The following is a 21,951-nucleotide window of genomic DNA, read 5'->3' on the forward strand; positions in this document are numbered from 1 at the left end:
AGGCTGCTTCCCCTGGCTGGACAGTCGAGAACGAGGGGGCATAGTCTCAGGATAAGGGGTCGGCCATTTAAGACTGAGATGAGGAGGAATTTCTTCACTCAGGGAGTTGTGAATCTTTAGAATTCTCTGCCCCAAAGGGCTATGGATGCTGAGTCATTGAGTATATTCAATGCTGAGATAGATAGAGTTTTGGAATCATGGGGAATCAAGGGATATGGAGATCGGGCGGGAAAGTGGAGTTGAGGTCGAAGATCAGTCATGATCTTATTGAATGGTGGAGAAGGCTCGAGGGGCCGTATGGCCAACTCCTGCTCCTAATTCTTATTGTTCTTATATAATATAACATAAAAACAGAAAATGCTGGCAATACTCAGCAGGTCAGACAGCATCTGTGGAGAGAGAAACAGAGTTAACGTTTCAGGTCGATGACCCTTCGTCAGAACTCTTATGTCCTTATGTTATGTATAGAGACTAAAGAAGCTCTGATTGGTTCCCTTGGATGACAAGTCCTGATTGCTGATTGGTCCCCTTGGAGGACAAGACACACCCAGCAGTTTCTCTGGAATGTGTAATTAGATCCTCCCAGCCGACGTAATCAGTTACTTTGCAAAGTGTAATTCGAGCCATTCTGACTGCGAACTCCAGACAGAACAGAGCTCACTTGGAACAGACAGGGCTCACCCTCGCGGGTTAAGACCATCTCCCACCCCCCAAACAACTTCCTGACCTCCCCACCCACCCAACCTCCTGAGCCCCTCCCCACCCCACTCAACCTCCTGAGCCCCTCCCCACCCCACCCAACCTCCTGACCTCCTCACCCCACCCAACTTCCTGACCTCCTCCCCACCCCACCCAATTTCCTGACCTCCTCCTCACCCCACCCAAAATCGTGACCCCCTCTCCACCCCACCCAACCTCCTGACCTCCTCCTCACCCCACCCAACTTCCTGACCTCCTCCCCACCCCACCCAACTTCCTGACCCCCACCCCACCCAACTTCCTGACCCCCTCCCCACCCCACCCAACTTCCTGACCTCCTCCCCACCCCACCCAACTTCCTGACCTCCTCCCCACCCCACCCCACTCAACTTCCTGACACCCTCCCCGCCCCGCCCAACTTCCTGACCTCCTCCCCACCGTCACGTCACGTCAGAATGTGAATTCTCAGTGTAAGGACGTGCCGAAATGCTGTAGTTGTATTTTACAGCCAGTCGGTCATGTTTCAACGTCCCAGTGTCCTGTATCACTGTATCCACTGACACTTGGTGAGCATCATCATGGGGGTGGGGTGGGTTGTGCTGCGGCGGGGGGGCGGTGTGCTGGGGGTGTGTGCTGGGGTGGGGGGGTGTGCTGGGGGTGTGTGCTGGGGTGGCGGGGTGTGCTGGGGGGGTATGCTGGGGGGTGCTGGGGTGGGGGGTGTGCTGGGGGGGTGCTGGGGGTGTGTGCTGGGTGGGGGGTTGTGCTGGGGGGGTGTGCTGGGGGTTGCTAGGGTGGGGGGGAGTGCGTGCTGGGGGTTGCTGGGGTGGGGGGGTGTGCGGGGGGTGGGGTGGGGTGTGTGCTGGGGGTGGCTGGGGTGTGTGCTGGGGGGTGGAGGGATGGGCTGTGTGCTGGGGGTGTGTGCTGGGGTGGGTGGGGTGTGTGCTGGGGGGTGGGGGGGGTGTGCTGGGGTGGGGTGGGGGGGGTTTGCAGAGACGGCTAATAATGGAAGTCCTTATGCTTACACTAAATATTGCAACTTTCATATGCATCATCGAAAATTTACAGTCATGTTTAATTTGAACTGCATTCTCTTTCTGATTAAATGCTCCGCTTTACAGATTGTAGCAGTGAAGGATGAAATAAGGCTCGTGCTTAATGCTTATCTCCGGGGTTTCCGCCAGTTTTGACGTGTGTTTTTACAGACTGACTTTGGATGAAAACTTGTTGGAAACAAATGAGATTTTCCCCACTCTTCCCTAGTAGAATAGTGTGTCATTGTGGAAGGATTCGTCGGCGGCGGATTAGGAGTCTGACGGGCCACCACGTGTCTATTCTTTCCATGGCCGTAAACATCTTTATTCCAGTTGATGAGGCCGGAGAGTCTTATGGGTCTGGCGCCCACACCCAGCAGAAAAGAGTATTTGGCTGGAATCAACCTAGAATTGTGAGTCAGATCTTAAATTTCCACTCTCCAGTATTGTTGGAAACTGGGCTCGAAACCGACTCCTTTGGGCTCAGAGGCCACAATGCTACCAGTAAGTCAAGGCTCACTCGGGCAAACTGGTGCCAATCCATTGGTAGTTAAAAAAAAGCATAAGATTATAGTGTTTATTTCTAACCTCCACTTCACCCCTGCTCCGGCCTCTAGGGGGCGCGCTATTGTTGAATTTCCCTCCTTTTCTGCATACTTCATTTCTAACACAAACTTCCTTCAGGACGGTACGTGAATGCAAATCATGTTAGACTTTTCACCCATCTTTCCCCAGGTGTAATTGACTGCCAGATGGTAACAAACAATCTCCAGATTACTACCAGTGCCACGTGCTAGTGAGTACAGATATAGGAAGATAGAGCAGATGAATGCGGGCTGGAGAGATGGTGTCAGAGGGGGGGCTTTAGATTCCTGAGGAATTGGAACCGTTTCTGGGGGAGGTGGGACCTCTACAAGCCAGACAGGTAGAACCTCAACGGGAAAGGGCCCAATATCCTCGCGGGGGATTTTGCTAGTGCTGTTGGGGAGGGTTTAAACTAGCTTGGCAGGGGGATGGGAACCTGAGGGTACAAGCAGAAGGGAGAAAAGCTAAGCTGGAAATAGATGATAGGGGTTCAGGTGAAGGGGTATTTAGGAAGGCAAATAGAAAGGAGAAGGCAATAGTGCAGGGCAACGACAGGGGTAACGATAACCAGAATGCATCAGGAAGGCGCAGAGCGTACATGCGTAAGAGTGCACCAGAAAATAGAGTCAGAGTAAGGAAAAATGATAAGATAAAATTAAAGGCTCTTTATCTCAATGCACGCAGTATTCACAACAAGATAGATGAGTTGACGGTACAAATAGAAATAAATGGGTATGATCTGATAGCCATTACAGAGATGTGGTTGCAAGGTGACCAAGGCTGGGAACTGAATATTCAGGGGTATTTAACATTTCGGAAGGACAGGCAGAAAGGAAAAGGAGGTGGGGTAGCTCTGTTAATAAAGGATGAGATCACTGCAGTGGTGAGGAATTATATTGGCTCAGAAGCTCAACATGTAGAGTCAGTTTGGGTGGAGGTAAGAAATATCAAGGGTAAGAAGTCACTGGTGGGAGTAGTCTTTAGGCCCCCTAACAGTAGCTATACTGTAGGACAGAGTATAAATCAAGAAATAATGGGGGCTTGTAAGAAAGGTACTGAAATAATCATGGGTGATTTTAATCATCATATAGATTGGACAAATCAAATTGGCAAGGATAGCCTTGAGGATGAGTTCATAGAGTGTATTCGGGATGGTTTCTTAGAGCAATACGTTGAGGAACCAACCAGGGAGAAGGCTATTTTAGATCTGGTAATGTGTAATGAGACAGGATTAATTAATGATCAAATAGTAAAGGATCCCCTAGGAAAGAGTGATCATAGCATGGTAGAATTTCAAATTCAGTTTGAAGGTGAGAAACTTGGGACTGAAACAAGTGTTCTAAAGTTAAATAAAGGCAATTACAAGGGTATGAGGACAGAGTTGGCTAAAGTGGATTGGGAAAATTGATTAAAGGGTAAGACGGTAGATCAGCAGTGGCAGACATTTAAGGAGATATTTCATAAATCACAGCAAAGGTGTATTCCAGTGAGAAAGAAAGACTCCACGAGAAGGATGCACCAACCGCGGCTAACTAAGGGAGTTAAGGATGGTATCAAATTGAAAGAAAAGGCATACAATGTTGCGAAGATTAGTGGTAGGCCAGAGGCTAAAAAAAATAAGTGGGAGAAGTTAGAGTATGAGATTAAACTACCGAATAATATAAAAACAGATAGTAAGAGCTTCCACAGGTATATAAAAAGGAATAGAGTAGCTAAAGTAAACATTGGTCCATTCGAGGAGGAGACTGGGGAATTAATAATGGGAAATAGAGAAATGGCAGAGACTTTAAACAATTATTTTGGATCGGTCTTCACGGTAGAAGACACTAAAAACATCCCAATAAGAATAGATAATCAAGGGGCTATAGAGAGAGAGGAACTTAAACAATCTCTATCACTAGAGAAAAAGTACTAGGCAAACTAATGGTGCTAATGGTCGACAAGTCCCCTGGACCTGATGGCCTGCATCCTAGGGTCTTAAAGAAGTGGCTGCAGAGATAGTGGATGCGTTGGTTGTAATCTATCAAAATTCCCTGGATTCTGGAGAGGTCCCAGCGGATTGGAAAACTGCAAATGTAATGCCCCTATTCAAGAAAGGAGGGAGACAGAAAGCAGGAAACTATAGGCCAGTTAGCCTAACTTCTGTCATTGGGAAAATGCTGGAATCCATTATTAAGGAGGTAATAGCAGGACATTTAGAAAATCATAAGACAATCAAGAAAAGTCAGCATAGTTTTATGAAAGGGAAATCGTGTTTGACAAATTTGCTAGAGTTCTTTGAGGATGTAAAAAACAGGGTGGATAAAGGGGAACCAGTAGATGTAGTGTATTTGGATTTCCAGAAGGCATTTGATAAGGTGCCACATAAAAGGTTACTGCACAAGATAAGAGTGCGCGGGTTGGGGATAATATATTAGCATGGTTAGGGGATTGGCTAACTAACAGAAAACAGAGAGTCGGGATAAATGGGTCATTTTCCAGTTGGCAATCAGTAACTGGTGGGGTGCCACAGGGATCAGTGCTGGGGCCTCAACTATTTACAATCTATATTAATGACTTGGATGAAGAGGCCGAGTGTACTGTAGCCAAATTTACTGATGGTACAAAGATAGGTGGGTGAGCAAGTCTTGAGGAGGACACAAGGAGTCTGGAAAGGGGTATAGAGAGGTTAAGTGAGTGGGCAAACATTTGGCAGATGGAGTATAATGTGGGAAAATGTGAGATTATCCACTTTGGAAGGAAGAATGAAAAAGCAAATTATTATTTAAATGGAGCGAGACTACAAAATGCTGCGGTACAGCGGGATCTGGGGGTCCTAGTACATGAAACACAAAGTTAGCATGCAGGTACAGCAGGTAATTAGGAAGGCTAATGGAGTGTTGGCCTTTATTGCAAGGGGTATGGAGTATAAAAAGGTTGAGGGAAGGTTGATGTAACTTCACAGGGCGCTAGTGAGACTGCACCTGGAGTACTGCGTACAGTTTTGGTCTCCATATTTAAGGAAGGATATACTCGCACTGGAGGTTCATGAGGTTGATTCCTGGGATGAAGGGGCTGACGTATGACGAAAGGTTGAGCAGGCTGGGCCTATACTCATTGGAGTTTAGAAGAATGAGAAGTGATCTTATTGAAACATATAAGATTCTGAGGGGGATTGACAGGGTGGATGCTGAGAGGATGTTTCCCCTAGTGGGGGTATCTAGAACTAGGGGGGCACAGTTTCAGGATAAGGGGTCGCCCATTTAAGACGGAGATGAGGAGGAATTTCTTCTCTCAGAGGGTCGTGAATCTTTGGAATTCTCGACCCTGGAGAGCTGTGGAGGCGGAGTCACTGAACACATTCAAGGCGGAGATTGACAGACATTTGAACTACAAGGGAGTCGAGGGGTACGGGGAGTGGGCGGGGAAGTGGTGTTGAGGCCAAGATTGGATCAGCCAAGATCTTATTGAATGGCGGAGCAGGCTCGAGGGGCTGATTGGCCGACTCCTGCTCCTGTTTCTTATGTAAACAAACAGTAACCGTGGAGTTCATGAGATTAAAGTTTCACCTGATGTTGCTGTCAGTGGATTATCTGTAGCGAGAGAAGTAGGTGCAGTTCCTACAGAAAATGACAACAAATTAACATAAATAAAGGAATTTGATCAAAATAGATACTGAGGCTGAAAATTATCGATGAAGGTCGTTGCAAAAACAACCCCAATGGTTGACTCATGTCCTTCAGGGAGGGACCTGGGCTACAGGGGACTCCCGTCCCACACTACTTGGCTCAATCTTACTGCCCTGAAGCAACCACGGATGGACAATAAACACGGTCTTACCAACGTCATTTGCAGCTTAAGAACAAACTGAACAATTAGGTATTTCTGGAGGTAGTGATTGGGGTTCAATGCATGTGAAGATATGGTAGGAAATTTCCAATAGGTTCTGGATAGATTTTGAAATGTGCTTAGGGTTATACTAACACTGAAAAAGCTTCAACATAAAACAGCCATGTTAAAGTACGGGTGGAAAACTCATTAATTGTCATTACCCTGTCCAATAATATCACGGAGATGTTTCGACCTGCTCAAACGGCAATTAAAGTACTGGACATAGCAATGTCTTACAAAGAAGGTAAATGTCATTGGGATAAACATGACACCTTCACTCCCTGCTTTCAAATACCTGCTTGGAGCGAAGTTCAGCAAGATTATGTATGGACAGGGATCTCCCCAAGTATAAGTCAGGTACTGTCAGTGTGCAAATGGATTCTGTAGGAACAGTCTCCCACCCACTGCTACTTTACACAGAGCATTTGGGTTTATTGCTAACAGATTTTGAACATTGCACAATACCCACAATCAACTGTTGCCCATTTGTTGAAAGGATCCATAATTCTGGTACAAATTTCACTGTATTTACAGCTCACCGACCCCCGCCTCACACATACATACCAACATTGAATGGTTTACAATGTCTCATCTCCTGATTCATTCCTGCAGTTACTAGACTTTGGTCGGAGCGTTCCCACCTCTGAGTCAGAAGTGGTATGGGATTGAACAATGCGAGAGGATCACTAGTTTGATATCCAGTAGGATACACGGGTCCAGTGGGTGTGAGTGACCTCCATTAGGAAGCCCATAAGAGTTCGCCCTCTGGAACGAACCTCCCTATTGGCTGGTGTAAGGATGGTTACAGCCATGGAAGGAGTGTTCAGGTGGTGGCCTATCAGACTGTTAATCTGCCTGCGAATCCTTCCACTGCTGCACACTGTTCTCCAAGGGAAGTGTATGAAGGTACAAAAACCCACATTGACCATGTGCTGCTGCACTGTCAATCTTCAAGGTGCAACATTCTATTGAGAATAACATCAAATCCTCATAGAAAAAAAATCTAATGCCAATGGGAGTCAGGTGTAACACTCTACTGAGTGGGTTTTGGATGACACACAGGAAGATGGCAGCTGGTGTCGAGGCCAATCATCACAGCGTTAGGACTTCACATCTGGCGTAACTCAGGCAGGCATCCTTGGCCCAACCACCATCCAGATGTTCTGTCAGTAACATTTTCTCTGTCATAAGATCGGGAGTGGGGTTATTCGCTGACCATTCTGCCGTGGCCAGCTCCTTTCACACTTACAGCAGGACAATGGCTGGTACGATTCGTACCACAGGAGCGCCTGTCGACGACCATCTCAAGCAACAGAAAGACCACCGCCTCCCCATGACCTTCAGCAGCACTGCAACTTCCAAACCAACTAATAGAATCCTGGCCAGAAGCTTAAACAGAGCACTCTGGATCCAGGAGGACGGCAGAGGCTGGTTACTGTGCGGTGATTTGGATCACCTCCTGACTGTTTGAAGCCTTTTCACTGCCTTCATTGCTCAAGTCGAGAGTTCAATGAAAGACTCACCAGCCGACCGGCTGTGTGCAGTCACAACAGCACTCGGGCAGCTCAGCACCAAGCAGGACAGAGCAGCCTGCCAACTCCACTTTCTACAAGTGATACTGGCGAGATATTGACATCAATCATGTGGGCAAATGGAAGTATAGTTTGAGATGCGGGCTAACCTGATATCTCCAAGAGACGACTATAAGAGCAAATCTTTCCATTCTTCAATCTTACAGTATATGTGTAGCATCCCGCATCGGGGAGTTGAAAATTATTGATGATTAAACTTCTGAAATCGAACTTGTGCCGCTTGTCTTCATGAATCAGCGCATTGTTCAGTTTCCACAGGATTTCAATCCCTTTCCAAGTTACTCGGGTATTTTCAATGCTCCAATCGATACTGTTGAAATAGGACAGCCCGGGCATCTCACAGGTCAGATTTACGGAGCTTCCCAGGGGAATCGGGCCGGCTGGGATCACAGACACTGTGGGAAGAGGATAACTGGTTAAACTGACAAAAGACACCATAGATTAAATTATGGCCTCGAACTGCATTCGCGGCCGAATACTTGCGCACAGGGTCAGGCGCACATGCTGCCCACGTCATGTCACATAGTCCCAGGCACCACCTTAAATTCCTGCTTGAAACTCATTAAAATGATACACGTGCCACCAGCCCTTCCCCCACTGTGCAGTGCCATTTTTCCTGTTTCGGGTTAGGTCCGGAAATCGGGTGTGTCTCCCGACCCTTAACGGGAGACAGCAACTCTTAAAGGGGAGGTGCACTTTGTCTACAGACAGCGGGAAACATTGTCAGAGGGATAACGTTGCTGCAAAAGATCCAATTAGGGCCCCAAGTTTCTTCATTGTCACGTTGGTGGCATTAATGCAGACAGTGGACAGGAGGGGGGACATCCTGTTCCCGAAACACCTCCACCGCCAGTGAGGAGAGCAAGGCAAGGAACGTTCATCCCAGCACATGGCTGCCACACTGAAAGACGTTCAATGACCTCAGGAGAGTTGTCAAGGTAGCAATACTGCTCTTTCTCCCTGCTCACAGCTCTACCACTAACAAGATCATTATTCAAAATACTCACAATACAACCACCCCGCTTCCCTTCATTCTCCGCAAATCAATGCAGCAAACCACTTTGGCTCCTTCTCCTCAAACTCACCACTATTACACAGTGCAGAATCACTATTCTATCAAGAAAGGCACAGCCTCAAAACAGGTAGGCCTATCGGGCCTTGGGCCTCATTAATGTCAGACCAATGTGCTGCAGGCACATGCTGGGCGTCCAGAGGCAGCTCGCCGGTGAAGACCAGGTTCAGGGATCACTGCCTTGGTCAGGCTTCAGGGGTCGGTGCCTGGGTCGGGGATGAGACTGGGGTCTCGGGTCGGAGCTGGGGACGGGATTCAGCGTTCGGTGAACATGGCCTGTTTCAAGTGTCGGAGATTGGGGCCGGACTCGAGAATCGGGGATGGGGGCATGTGTCGGGGATCGGGTTCACAGCCATGGTTGGGGGTTGATGATAGATGTCTGAGCCAGGGATCAGGGATTGAGCCAAGTCAGGGATCAGGGCCTGGATCAGGATTTGCGGGGTTCAATGTTGGGGTCCCGGGATCAGCAGGTCGTGTTTGGAGCAACGTGGAGGGGGTGTTGGGAGGTGCAATGGGGCCCTTTAATATGTGATCTTACATTAGTTTGCTTCTTTGTAGCAGGCAATTCCTAGAGCTGGTTTCCAAGAGTGCATCTGGAGAGGGGCCTGGCCGCCTCATGATAAACCAATCTTACAGAATTGGCCTCAAATTAGCAAATGCAAAGAGCCTAACGCCTGTTTCAGGCATTGGCAAAGGATGCCCCTCGCCTGTTCTCACCCAATATGTCAGGAGGCGCACTTTCAGTCGCAAATGTACACATTTCCTGCCCGCCATATTGGGACCTTACTAGTCCGAGCCTGTGGGCTGGAAATTCATTTTAACCGACAGTGTAGAACGTGTGGTCATGTATTGTCCGCCTGTTACACCCGCCGCCCAATATTCAGCTCCACTGAAGTCAATTTCTACCTCAATGAGATTTGAGCAGAAGTGCTGAGGGAATTTTCCGGAAATGGATCTGATCTTTACCGGTTGAGACTTTACTGCGGGATTTCCCACAGTTTTCACAATAAAGATAAATAAATTGCTGAGAATTTACATTTACTGAACAAGAAAGTGTTTCCGAGGCCTACAATAACCTGCCCAGCAAGAAAGCAACACTGTTTTAATGCTGCGTTTTTCCACATCACAAATTGTCAAGATGTTGGCATTTAAAGGCATGGAATTTAACGGAACAGTGGCGGATATACGGAAAATGGTGAAACAGTTTGTGTGAGACTATCATACACATATAATTACACCATAAACTGCTTTCAGTAACTCACCATTGATCACTATGAGGCGGATTAACATCTTCTTCTCCTTGTGTCCAGAATACAGCAAACAGTCGTAATTTCCGGCATCTTCCATTGTCGCCGTGAACAAGAGAGAATAATTCCCCGTCCTGAAACCCTCAGTCTCAGCCAGTGTTATATGTGGGAACCGCGGGGAGCTGCACTCAGTGTTGTTCTTATCAATTGCACAAAGTGCCATCCCTTTGTCTCCTGAGGCAGGTTGAAATGTCCACTGAATCGCATCAATTTGAGTCGGAGACCGGGAGAAACAAGGCAGCAAAACCGGGCTGGACCCGTTCGAAAGAACCAGTTCCGGAATATCTCCATCATCTCCATCCCTCGCGGTACCTGCACAGGGAGCAAAGTGTGATATTAAACGGGACTGTATGAGATTGGATAAATATCCACCTTTGCCCACAAACTCGGTTCCCTGGGCACCAACACCATCCCTCTCCCTGGCCACTGCCCGATAAATATCCACCTTTACCCACAAACTCTGTTCCCTGGGCACCAACACCATCCCTCTCCCTGGCCACTGCCCGATAAATATCCACCTTTACCCACAAACTCTGTTCCCTGGGCACCAACACCATCCCTCTCCCTGGCCACTGCCCAATAAATATCCACCTTTACCCACAAACTCTGTTCCCTGGGCACCAACACCATCCCTCTCCCTGGCCACTGCCCGATAAATATCCACCTTTACCCACAAACTCTGTTCCCTGGGCACCAACACCATCCCTCTCCCTGGCCACTGCCCGATAAATATCCACCTTTACCCACAAACTCTGTTCCCTGGGCACCAACACCATCCCTCTCCTTGGCCACTGCCTGAGTCTGAAGCTGACTTTTCACAACCTTGGTGTCCTATTGGACCCTGAGCTGAGTTTCCCGCCCCATATTCTCACCATCGCCAAGGCCGCCAACACCCACCTCTGTAACGTTACTCGACTCCGCCCTGCCTCACCTCACCTGCTGCTGAAACCGTCAGCCAGGCCTTTGTTACCTCCAAACCCATTTATTCCACTTCTACCCCGGCCGACCTCTAACTCGCAGAAAACTGAATATGTTATAGTAGAGGCACTCAGCTCATCGATGTGACATTACTGTGTCCAATAATTAAACCGAGCCTTTACACCAATAAAAAAACAAGGAGAAAAAGGGATCAATGTTCAGTTAAAATAGTGGATGCATTAACGCCAAACAAACAGGTAAACGTGACGGTGTTAAACTTGACGCAATAATTTCCTGCTTTCAAATTTCCCGCTGCTTTCCCAGCCCCGGCCCTGCCTTCCAGAGGGGCCTTTGTTTTGTTGCTCTCACATATTTGGAGCAATGCGCCGCCCCGCCGGTGAAGTGCTGCCCTTTTGATGGAAGGAGCCAAATTCCCGGGCAAATTTCGACTTGTTTGCACCGCCCCTCCCCCCGCCACTATCCCCCCGCCACCACACCCCCTCCCCACACTGGCATCGAGCGGATCCCAGTGTCTCCTCATCCAGTTTATTTCTTTAGTCGTTGCTCATTCAACCATCTGTTACACTTTGTGCTTCACTGCGAGCCTTTCAGATGCAGAGAGCTGTGTCCTGTGTGGTCAGAGGAGGTGGAACTAAGGGTCTGACAGTCGCTTGGTGTCAGCTCCCCTCCCCCAGCCCTGGCCACTATGTTACCCCGATGCTATCTTACAATTAATGTTGATGTGTTATCACATAATGCGATTCCACTCGCATGAGAATAGCGGGTCTTGGCTCGAACCAGGAAGCAGGACTATTGGCTGAAAATGTTACATTGTTGAGATACCGCGGCAAACGTGGGAGTCGAGACCAGAGTTGGTGGAACACAACTGCTTTAATTCACATCATGGCAAAGAGAGAGCTTGAAAAGCCCGCGCAACCACTTAAATACTCCCCAGACAGGAAGTGCTCCAGGCAGCCTGTCCCTGCGGGAAACAAGTTGCCGGAGGAAAGGGCCCCCGGCTGGGGGCGGCTGCTGCCGGCAGTGTGCCTGCGTAAACTGTCCGTGCCGCTGTGAGCGGATTATGTCCAATGGTGGCGTGTCGCCACAGAGCTCCATCCAGAATCCGCTTAGGAGGAGTGGACGAGTCGTGACGGTGGTCTAATGGTTCTGCCGGAGCGGCTCTGAGTGGTCACCGGTCTAGTTGGTGGGGCCGGGCGGTTCGCCGCCGGCTGTGCTGGCTTGCTGGCGGGACGGCCTCTAATTGGAGGTCGGGCCACGGGGACCTGTTCCCCTGGTTCTGTGTGTGCTGGTTTGAGTCGGTCGATGGAGACTGTTTCGACCCTGTCGCCGAGTCGCAGCTTGAAAACCTTGTCTCCGGTTTGTAGTACCTCGTACGGTCCATCGTACGGGGGTCGCAGGGGTCCGCGGTGCGCGTCGTGTCGCACGAAGACGAAGCGTGCCTGCTGTAAGTTTGGCGGGACGTGAGGTGCGAGTTCGCCATGTCGGTTGACCGGAAGTGGGGCGAACTGTTGAGCGGAAGAGAAAGAGTTGATCCGCTGCTATTCGGCCGACCAAGGTGTGGTAGCCTCCGGGAGGAATTCGCCTGGTATGCGCAGCGGTTGTCCGTAGACTAACTCCGCTGCTGAGGACTGGAGGTCTTCCTTGACCGCGGTGCATAGGCCTAGTAGCACCCACGGTAGTCGGTCAGTCCAGGTACTGTCCTGCAGGCCGGCGCGGAGTGAGGCCTTGAGTGACCTGTGGAAGCGTTCACACAGCCCGTTGGCCTGCGGGTGGTACGCCGTGGTTCGGTGGAGCGTCACCCCGAGGTTGCGTGCTGTGGCCGTCCAGAGTTCGGAGGTGAACTGGGCGCCTCTGTCGGAGGTTATGTCGGCCGGTACGCCGAACCTCGCGACCCAGGTGTTAACGAACGCCCTGGCGATGTTGGCTGTGGTGGTGGAGGTCAGCGGCACTGCCTCAGGCCAGCGTGTGCAGCGGTCGACCATCGTGCGGAGATAATTTCGGCCTTGCGATGGCGGCAGAGGACCGACGATGTTGACGTGTACGTGGTCGAAGCGGCGGCTGGGTACCTCGAAGTCTCCCAGGGGTGCTTTTGTGTGCAGCTGTGCCTTAGCCCATTGGCAGGCGAGGCAGGTGTTGGCCCAAGTCTGAACATCTTTGCTGAGGCCACGCCAGACAAAGCGCTGGGAGAGGAGTTTGACAGATGCGCGGGAACCCGGATGGGAGAGCCCGTGGAGCGCGTCGAAGATGCGGCGGCGCCAGGTTGCAGGGACGACCGGCCTGGGTTGGCCGAGTGAGACGTCGCAAGTGACTGCCGTGGCTTCGGGCCCGTGCGCGACCTTGGCTAGGCGTAGCCCTGGCAGGCTGGTAGCCGCCGAGAGGAGGTCTGGGTCCGTGAGCTGGGCCGCTGCTAGTTGCGCGTAGTCGACCGCTAGGTGATTCGCGCAGATGGCGGGACGGGAAAGGCAGTTGGCGACAATGTTGTCTCTACCGGAGACGTGCTGGATGTCCGTGGTAAACTCGGACACGGCCGCGAGCTGGCGTCGCTGCCTAGCAGACCAGGGTTGGTGTGCTTGGCCATCGCGTATGTGAGCGGCTTGTGGTCCACGTACGTGGTAAAGGGGCGGCCCTCCAGGAGGAACCTGAAATGGCGGACCGACAGGTGGAGCGCGAGGAGCTCGCGGTCGAAAGTAGAGTATTTGACCTCCGGGGGGCGCAGTTGGCGGCTGTAGAAGGCAAGTGGCTGCCACGCGCCATTGACCCACTGCTCGAACACGGCTCCGACCGCATGGTCGGAGGCGTCGGTGGTGAGCGCGACCCGGGCATCGGCCCTCGGGTGCGCGAGCAGGGTGGCGTCGGCGAGCGCGTTTTTGGTGGCGTCGAAGGCGGCTGACGTGTCAGTGGTCCAGGCTACGGCCATCTTGCCGGATTTACCTCGGAGGGAGTCGTATAGGGGCTTCATGAGGGCTGCAGCTCTGGGGATGAACCTGTTGTAGAAGTTCACCATCCCGAGGAACTCCTGGAGGCCCTTGATGGTTTTGGGGCGGGGGAATTGCTGGATGGCCTGCACCTTGTCGGGCAGGGGGACGGCCCCAGCAGGGTTGATGTGGTGGCCGAGAAAATCGATCTCGGCTAGGCCGAATTGGCACTTCGCCGGGCTGAGGATGAGCCCGTGTTGGGCTAGGCGCCCGAACAGGATGCGAAGGTGTTTGAGGTGTTCCTGTTTGGTGGAGCTGGCCACGAGAATGTCGTCTAGATAGATGAATAGGAAGTTCAGGTCCCGGAGGACTGAGTCCATAAGGCGCTGGAAAGCCTGGGCTGCATTCTTGAGGCCGAAGGGCATCCTCAGGAACTTGAACAGGCCGAATGGGGTGATGACGGCCGTTTTGGGGATGTCCGCGGGGTGTACGGGGACTTGGTGGTAACCGCGCACCAGGTCGACCTTGGAAAAGACGGTTCGTCCGGCCAGTCGGGCCGAGAAGTCCTGGATGTGCAGCATCGGGTATCGGTCGGGGGTGGTGGCGTCGTTGAGGCGGCGGTAGTCCCCGCAGGGGCGCCAGCCTCCGCCGGGCTTGGGGGCGATGTGGAGGGGCAAGGCCCAAGGGCTGCTGGAGCGGCGGATGATGCCGAGTTGCTCCATGGTGGTGAACTCGGCCCGCGCGATTTCCAGCTTGGCCGGGTTGAGTCTGCGGGCGTGGGCAGAGACCGGGGGGCCGGTGGTGGGGATATAGTGCTCCACACCATGTTTGGCGGCTTTGGCCGAAAAGGTCGGGTTAGTGAGGGCGGGAAACTCGGCTAGAAGTGCCGAGTAGTCGTCCGTGGCACTGGCGAGGCAGTAGGTCGTCAGGCCGGCCGAACGGGCCGGGGTGAATGCGCCAGGGATGGGGGCCATAGTGTTGATGTCGACGAGGCGGTGCCTCGGAATGTCGACAAGGAGGCCGTGGGCGCGTAGGAAGTTGGCGCCGATGAGTGGGCAGAGGACCTTGGCTGTGAGGAACTCCCAGTGGTAGCGGCGGCCTGTGAGGTCGAGCGTGACCATGCGGGTGCCGTATGTGCGGATGTCAGAGCCATTGGCTGCGGCCAGCGTGATACCCCGTGCGCCGCGTTGGATTTCGAGGGCGGAGGCGGGGGTGATGCTGTGCTGGGCTCCTGTGTCGCACAGGAATCGGCGGTTGGTGCTGTCGTCGGTGACGTACAGTAGGGGCCCCTTTTGCCCCGCGGCCATCGTGGGGGCCGGTGCGGGGGGGGGGTTTGAAAGTGCACGGTGGCTTGCAGCGTTGGGCCCTAGTGCCAAAACGGGTGTGGTAGTAGCAGTGACCCGGAGTGGAAGGGCGGTCGGGCCTAGTGGGCCGGGGAGACCGCGTGGTCATTGCCGTGAGGTCGGGCGCGACGTCGCGGGCGGTCTGCGCGGAGAGCAGCCGGTCGGCCTTTTCAGCTATCTCATTCAGGTCCGTGGAGCCAGACTCCACAATGAGCGGGTGGATGCTGGCGGGGAGCTGCCGAATGAAAAGCGTGCGAAAGAGGGCGCCGGAGTTTTTGTCGTCCGAGAGGGACAGCATGTGGGAAAGCAGGTCCGACAGTGAAGCATCACCAAGGCCTGGGAGGTCGAGGAGTTGGCAGTTGCGCTGGTAAGAGGGCGCCTGAAATTTTTTAAGAAGCGCGGCCTTCAGATGTTTGTACTTGCCTTCCACTGGTGGATCCTGCAGCGCTGCCCAAACCTTGGGGACTGTGGCGTAGGTGAGCGAGGCGACGAGGTAGTCGTACTTCGTGGCGTCGACTGTGATGCTTCTCAGCCGGAATCTGGACTCGGCTTGAATGAACCAGGCCTCGGCCAGGATCTCCCAAAAGTCCGGTAGTTTAACCGTGACTGCGTTTGTATCCGCCATGCTAGCTTAGGATTCGTCCTGAGCATCGGGGTCACCAGTGTTGAGATATCGCGGCAAACGTGGGAGTCGAGACCAGAGTTGGTGGAACACAACTGCTTTAATTCACATCATGGCAAAGAGAGAGCTTGAAAAGCCCGCGCAACCACTTAAATACTCCCCAGACAGGAAGTGCTCCCGGCAGCCTGTCCCTGCGGGAAACAAGTTGCCGGAGGAAAGGGCCCCCGGCTGGGGGCGGCTGCTGCCGGCAGTGCGCTTGCGTAAACTGTCCGTGCTGCCGCGAGCGGATTATGTCCAATGGTGGCGTGTTGCCACAACATAGAATTACATAGAATGTACAGCAGAGAAACAGGCCATTTGGCCCAACCAGACCATGCCAGCGGTTATACTTCACTTGAGCCTTCTCCCATCCTTCCTCATCTAAGTGTATCAGCATAACCCTCTATTCCGTTCTCCCTCATATTCTTATCTAGCCTCCCCTTAAATTCATCTAGACTCAATCACTCCCTGCGGTAGCGAGTTCCACATGCTCACCACTCTCTGGGTAAAGAAGTTACTTCCTTAAATCCATCTCGACGCCATTTTTCCCTTTTTTCAGTAAATATTGCGGAGCCTCACGGACTAAGATCGCTTTGCACAATGTGCAGCCTTGTCCAACGTGAGCTGAAACTTTTCAAATCATTCTATCTATGTCAATATTTAAATTATAAATTGCCCCCGCATTTCACTGAACGGAGCCCGGAACCACAGCGACCCGATACAGCGATTGCACACTGAAGACAGCAGTATCACAGGAGCTCTGAAACTGTGTCTTAACATAAGAACATAAGAAATAGGAGCAGGAGCCGGCCATTTGGCCCCTAAAGCCTGCTCCGCAATTTAATGAGATCATGGCTGATCTGATCTTGGGCTCAGCTCCACTTCCCTGCCTGCTCCCCATAACCCTTCACTCCCTTATTGTTCAAAAATCTGTCTCTCTCCACCTTAAATATATTCAATGACCCAGCCTCCACAGCTCTCTGGGGCAGAGAATTCCACAGATTCACGACCCTCTGAGAGAAGAAATACCTCCTCACCTCAGTTTTAAATGGGTGACCCCTTATTCTGAAACTATGCCCCCTAGTTCTAGATTCCCCCATGAGGGGAAACATCTTCTCTGCATCTACCTTGTCGAGCCCCCTCAGTATCTTATATGTTTCAATAAGATCACTTCTCATTCTTCTAAACTCCAATGAGTATAGGCCCAGCCTAACTGGTCTACAGTTTCCTGCTTTCTGTCTCCCACCCTTCTTAAATAGGGACGTCACATTTGCGGTTTTCCAATCCGCTGGGACCTCTCCAGAATCCAGGGAATTTTGGTAGATTGCAACCAAAGCATCCACTTTCTCTGCAGCCACTTCTTTTAAGACCCTAGGATGTAGGCCGTCAGGTCCAGGGGACTTGTCCACCTTTAGTCCCATTATTTTACCGAGTACTTTTTCATTAGTGATAATGATTGTTTTAAGTTCCCCCTCTCTATAGCCCCTTGATTATGTGTTATTGGGATGGTTTTAGTGTCTTCTACCGTGAAGACTGATGCAAAATATTTGTTCAAAGTCTCTGCCATTTCCCTGTTCCCCATTATTAATTCCCCAGTCTCATCCTCTAAGGAACCAACATTTACTTTAGCTATTCTCTTCCTTTTTATATACCTGTAGAAGCTCTTACTATCTGTTTATATTTTTTTGCTAGTTTACTCTCATAATCCAGCTTCTCTCTCTTTATTACTTTTTTAGTCATCCTTTGCTGTTTTTTAAAAATGTCCCAATCCTCTGGCCTTCCCCTAATCTCAGCAACATTGTATGCCTTTGTTTTCAATTTGACACCATCCTTTACTTCCTTAGTTAGCCACAAGTGGTTCTCCCTTCTCTTAAAGTCTTTCCTTCTCACTGGAATATATTTTTGTTGAGAGTTATGAAATATCTCCTTAAATGTCTACCATTGCTTATCAACCATCTTACCCTTTAATCTATTTTCCCAGTCCACTTTAGCCAGTTCTGCCCTCATGCCATTGTAATTGCCTTTATTTAAGATCAGGACACTGGTTTGAGACCCAACTTTCTCACCCTCCAATTGAATTTGAAATTCAACCATGCTATGATCACTCTTTCCTAAAGGATCCTTTACTATGAGATAATTTATTAATCCTGTCTCATTACACAGTACCAGATCTAAGATAGGCTGCTCCCTGGTTGGTTCCACAACGTATTGTTCTAGGAAACCATCTCGGATACACTCTATGAACTCTTCCTTGAGGCTGCCTTGGCCAATTTGATTTGTCCAATCAATAGGAAGGTTAAAATCGCCCATGATTGTTGCTGTACCTTTCTTACAAGCCTCCATTATTTCTTGATTTATACTCTGTCCAACAGTATAGCTGCTGTTAGGGGGCCTATAGATTAGGCCCACCAGTGACTTCTTTCCCTTATTATTTCTTATCTCCACCCAAACTGATTCTACATCTTGCTCTTCTGAGCCACTTTCATTTCTCACTACTGCACTGATCTCATCCTTTATTAACAGAGCCACCCACCTCCTTTTCCCTTCTGTCTATCCATCCGAAATGTCAAATACCCCTGAATATTCAGTTCCCAGCCTTGGTCACCTTGCAACCACGTCTCTGTAATGGCAATCAGGTCATACCCATGTATATCTATTTGTGCCATCAACTCATCTATCTTGTTACGAATGCTGTGCATTCAGATAAAGAGCTTTTAATTTTGTCTTTTTACTATTTTCCTGTGCTTTGACCCCACTTTCTGATGCACTCTTATATGTTCTGTCCCTTCCTGTCACACTCTGGCCACCATTACCCCATCAATACCCCGCTCTATTGCCTTCTCCTTTCTCTTTGAATTTTTTAATTCCCGCTCACCTGATCCCCCCCTCCAGTATTTAGTTTAAAGCCCTCTCTACAGTCTTGTCTTTTGTCGAATACTGTTGCTCATTCTCGTGTTTCAACAGCAGACGATCACCCAGCGGGAGCAAGTGAATCTAACATGGGGACTGATGGCCATTTCTGTGCATAATTTACGGTAGTTTGAATTGCTGATCCATTATTAACGATGGTGTTGTTTTAGTAAACTTAGCGAATAAGGAAAATGGCGGGGTCATGAACTGATTGTGCCTCGCGCTGTTTCAAATGCCGCTTCTACACAGATCCTCAGTCTTATCAAACAAGTGATATCGTCAGTCATTGTTACATTCAAAATAACTTTGTGATTAATTTGATAATTCTTGCTACACGTTTGCCAATACCGCACGGAATATAAGCAAAGTCCACTTTGAAATGCAGCTACCGTTTGGAGACCACAACACGGAGGCATTAGACCGATGGGGACAGATATATCTACACAAGCAACAGTGCTGGAGACTATGATTGTCAATACTCGACTGAAAATAAAATTGAATGTGATTTTAGATCATACCTGGATTTAGAACGGCCAGTAGAAGGGAGACCTCGAGAACGGAACACCTCATACTTGCTGCTGTTGAGTCTGAACTGGACAGAGAGAAATGACCGAACGTGTTAGTTAGCGAAGCAAGAGGAAGTTCTCGTTTCCTTCTGTTAAAAATATTTATCAGGCTCGGTCACGTGATTATTGGTTAGAATTTCCTCAGTCACTAACTTCAATAGTTAGATTCAACATCAAGACTTGGCTTCACCATCAATAGGGGTAGACAACATTCACGGTGCTTAATTCCTAGATTATCACCGTCTCGAACAAGAATAAGCCCAGCGACCATCCCGGGCCCTCAACAGCACCAACATTGTCGAATGACCCAACAGCATCTTGAAAGACAACATTGCGGAGAAGCTTAACTGTATCAAGTGTAACAACACAGTGACTAAAGAGCAGGGCAGAGGCTGGGTACTCTGCGAGGATTGACTCACCACTTTCCCCCTCAATGTCTCTCCACCATTTACAAAGCTCTCTTCAGGAGCATGGTGTATACTTCCCACTCACTTGAATAGGTGCAGCCTAGACAGCCCACACAATGTTCAAAACAATGAAGCACCATGTTTTTTCGGTCTGCACCCGTGCCACTGGATTCAGTGCCCCCACCACATGCACACTGCACCTTGAAAGGGGAAAGGTAAAGAATAAAGTTCGTGTAGAGTAGAGTTGAATGACGGGGGCTCGGTTCTATACAGACAATGGTCAAGGAGAGCAGGGTGCAACCATAGGAGGGGCGGTACTGAGGGAGTGCCGCACTGTCGGAGGGGCAGTACTGAGTGAGCGACGTACAGTCGGAGGGGCACTATTGAGGGAGCATCGCACTGTCGGAGGGGCAGTACTGAGGGAGTGCCGCACTGTCGGAGGGGCAGTACTGAGGGAGCGTTGCACTGTCGGAGGGGCAGTACTGAGGGAGCGCCGCACTGTCGCAGGAGCAGTATTGAGGGAGCGCTGCACTGTCGGAGGGGCAGTATTGAGGGAGCGTTGCACTGTTGGAGGGGCAGTACTGAGGGAGCGCCGCACTGTCAGAGGGACAGTACTGAGGGAGCGCCGCACTGTCAGAGGGGCAGTGCTGAGGGAGCGCTGCACTGTCGGAGGGGCAGTACTGAGGGAGCGCCGCATTGTCAGAGGGGCAGTAATGAGGGAACGTCGCACTGTCAGAGGTGTCATCTTTCAGATGAGAGGTTAAACCCGAGGCCCCATCTGCCCGCTCAGGTGGATATAAAAGATCCCGCAGCCACTATTTCAAAGAGGAGCAGGGCAGTTCTCCCCGCTGTCCTAAGGCCAATATTTATCCCTCAACCAACATCTGGTGATGATCACATTTCTGTTTGTGGGAGCTTGCTGTGCACAAACTGGCTGCCGGGTTTCCTACATTACAACAGTGACTACACTTCAAAAAAAAGTATTCATTGGCTGTAAGGAGCTGTGGGACGTCCTGAGGTAGTGAAAGGCGCTATAGAAATGCAAGTCTTTCTTTCTTCAATCAAAGGCTCACTCGGGGCGAGTTGGATCAGTGACTTGCTGTGCAGCAGATTGAAAGTTCCCGGTCTGTGCGGAGCCGCCTGATTGGTCAGTAGCCTGGAGCCCAGGGTTGCAGGACTGGTGGGGTGGGGGGTCGGGGAGTGAGCTCTGTACAAAAACCACTCACAACTGGGTATTTAGAACAAGAGTGGGAAGAGAAGAGCCGAAAGGGCGTTTGTAAATCTGATGCCAAGGTGTCCATTTAATCCAGCGGGCTGATCCACCATGTGGGCCATCGCAACCGGTGCAGCATGTGTGTCCATTCGCACACGGGCGGGCCTTTCAAACCACGCCGGGAGGGAGGAGGGGGGTGGAAAGGGGTGAGGGGAGGACAAAGGAGGTCACTGGATCGCAGTCGGGATCAGGATGCCCGGTCGACGCTCCCGTCTCACACAGCCCAGGGAGGGCCCCAGTCAAACTGCAGCGTCGCCAAGGCGCTTTGCGATGGGCAGCGCGGTGAGATCGCGGGCGTGGCGGAGTGACGCTCGCGACACAGGCCGACCCCGAAGACCCCGCGGCCCCCCCTCTCCACCAGCTGGAAAGCAAGGGCCAATCAGTCAAACCCGCAGGCTCCTTCCCAGCACAGACAGAGGCCAGTCGGCCCCTCCAGCCTGCCCTCCTTCTGTACGCGAGCAATCCCCAAACCCATCCCACTGCCCCGCTCTCTCCATTGACAAATATTGATCCCAAATTCCCCCTTTCACAGAAGCCATGGTCTCGGCCTCAACCTCCTCCCCATGGCTTCAGTGAGGTGGAGGATTGGAGAAGCTGGGATTGTTCTTCGAGCAGAGAAGGTTTAGGGCAGATTTAACAGAATCATAGAATGATACAGCGCAGGAGGAGGCCATTCGGCCCATCGTGCCTGTGCTGGCTCTTTGGACCCACTCCCCTGCCCTTTCCCAGAGCCCGGAAAATGTTTCCTTTTCAAGTATTTATCCAATTCCCTTTTGAAAGT

At 50.9% G+C, this 21,951-nt stretch overlaps 1 protein-coding gene and 1 pseudogene across 1 annotated transcript; one reads left to right on the top strand and one right to left on the bottom strand.

Annotated features, from left to right (window-relative positions):
• Positions 1-21,951, top strand: part of LOC147109852 (uncharacterized) — a 156,759-nt pseudogene that overhangs the window by 34,660 nt on the left and 100,148 nt on the right.
• On the bottom strand, positions 7,611-20,091 carry LOC147109853 (uncharacterized). The gene is made up of 3 exons (XM_086003894.1): positions 19,443-20,091; positions 10,112-10,468; positions 7,611-8,172 (listed from the first exon to the last, which is right to left on the bottom strand). Exons 1-3 carry the CDS (start codon positions 19,492-19,494, stop codon positions 7,862-7,864), a joined length of 720 nt encoding a protein of 239 aa, XP_085860020.1. The 5' UTR covers positions 19,495-20,091; the 3' UTR covers positions 7,611-7,861.

The sequence above is a fragment of the Somniosus microcephalus genome, chromosome 12 (assembly GCF_052327205.1).
Source record: "Somniosus microcephalus isolate GS21.2 chromosome 12, FLI_Smic_1.0, whole genome shotgun sequence".
NCBI lineage: Eukaryota > Metazoa > Chordata > Chondrichthyes > Squaliformes > Somniosidae > Somniosus > Somniosus microcephalus.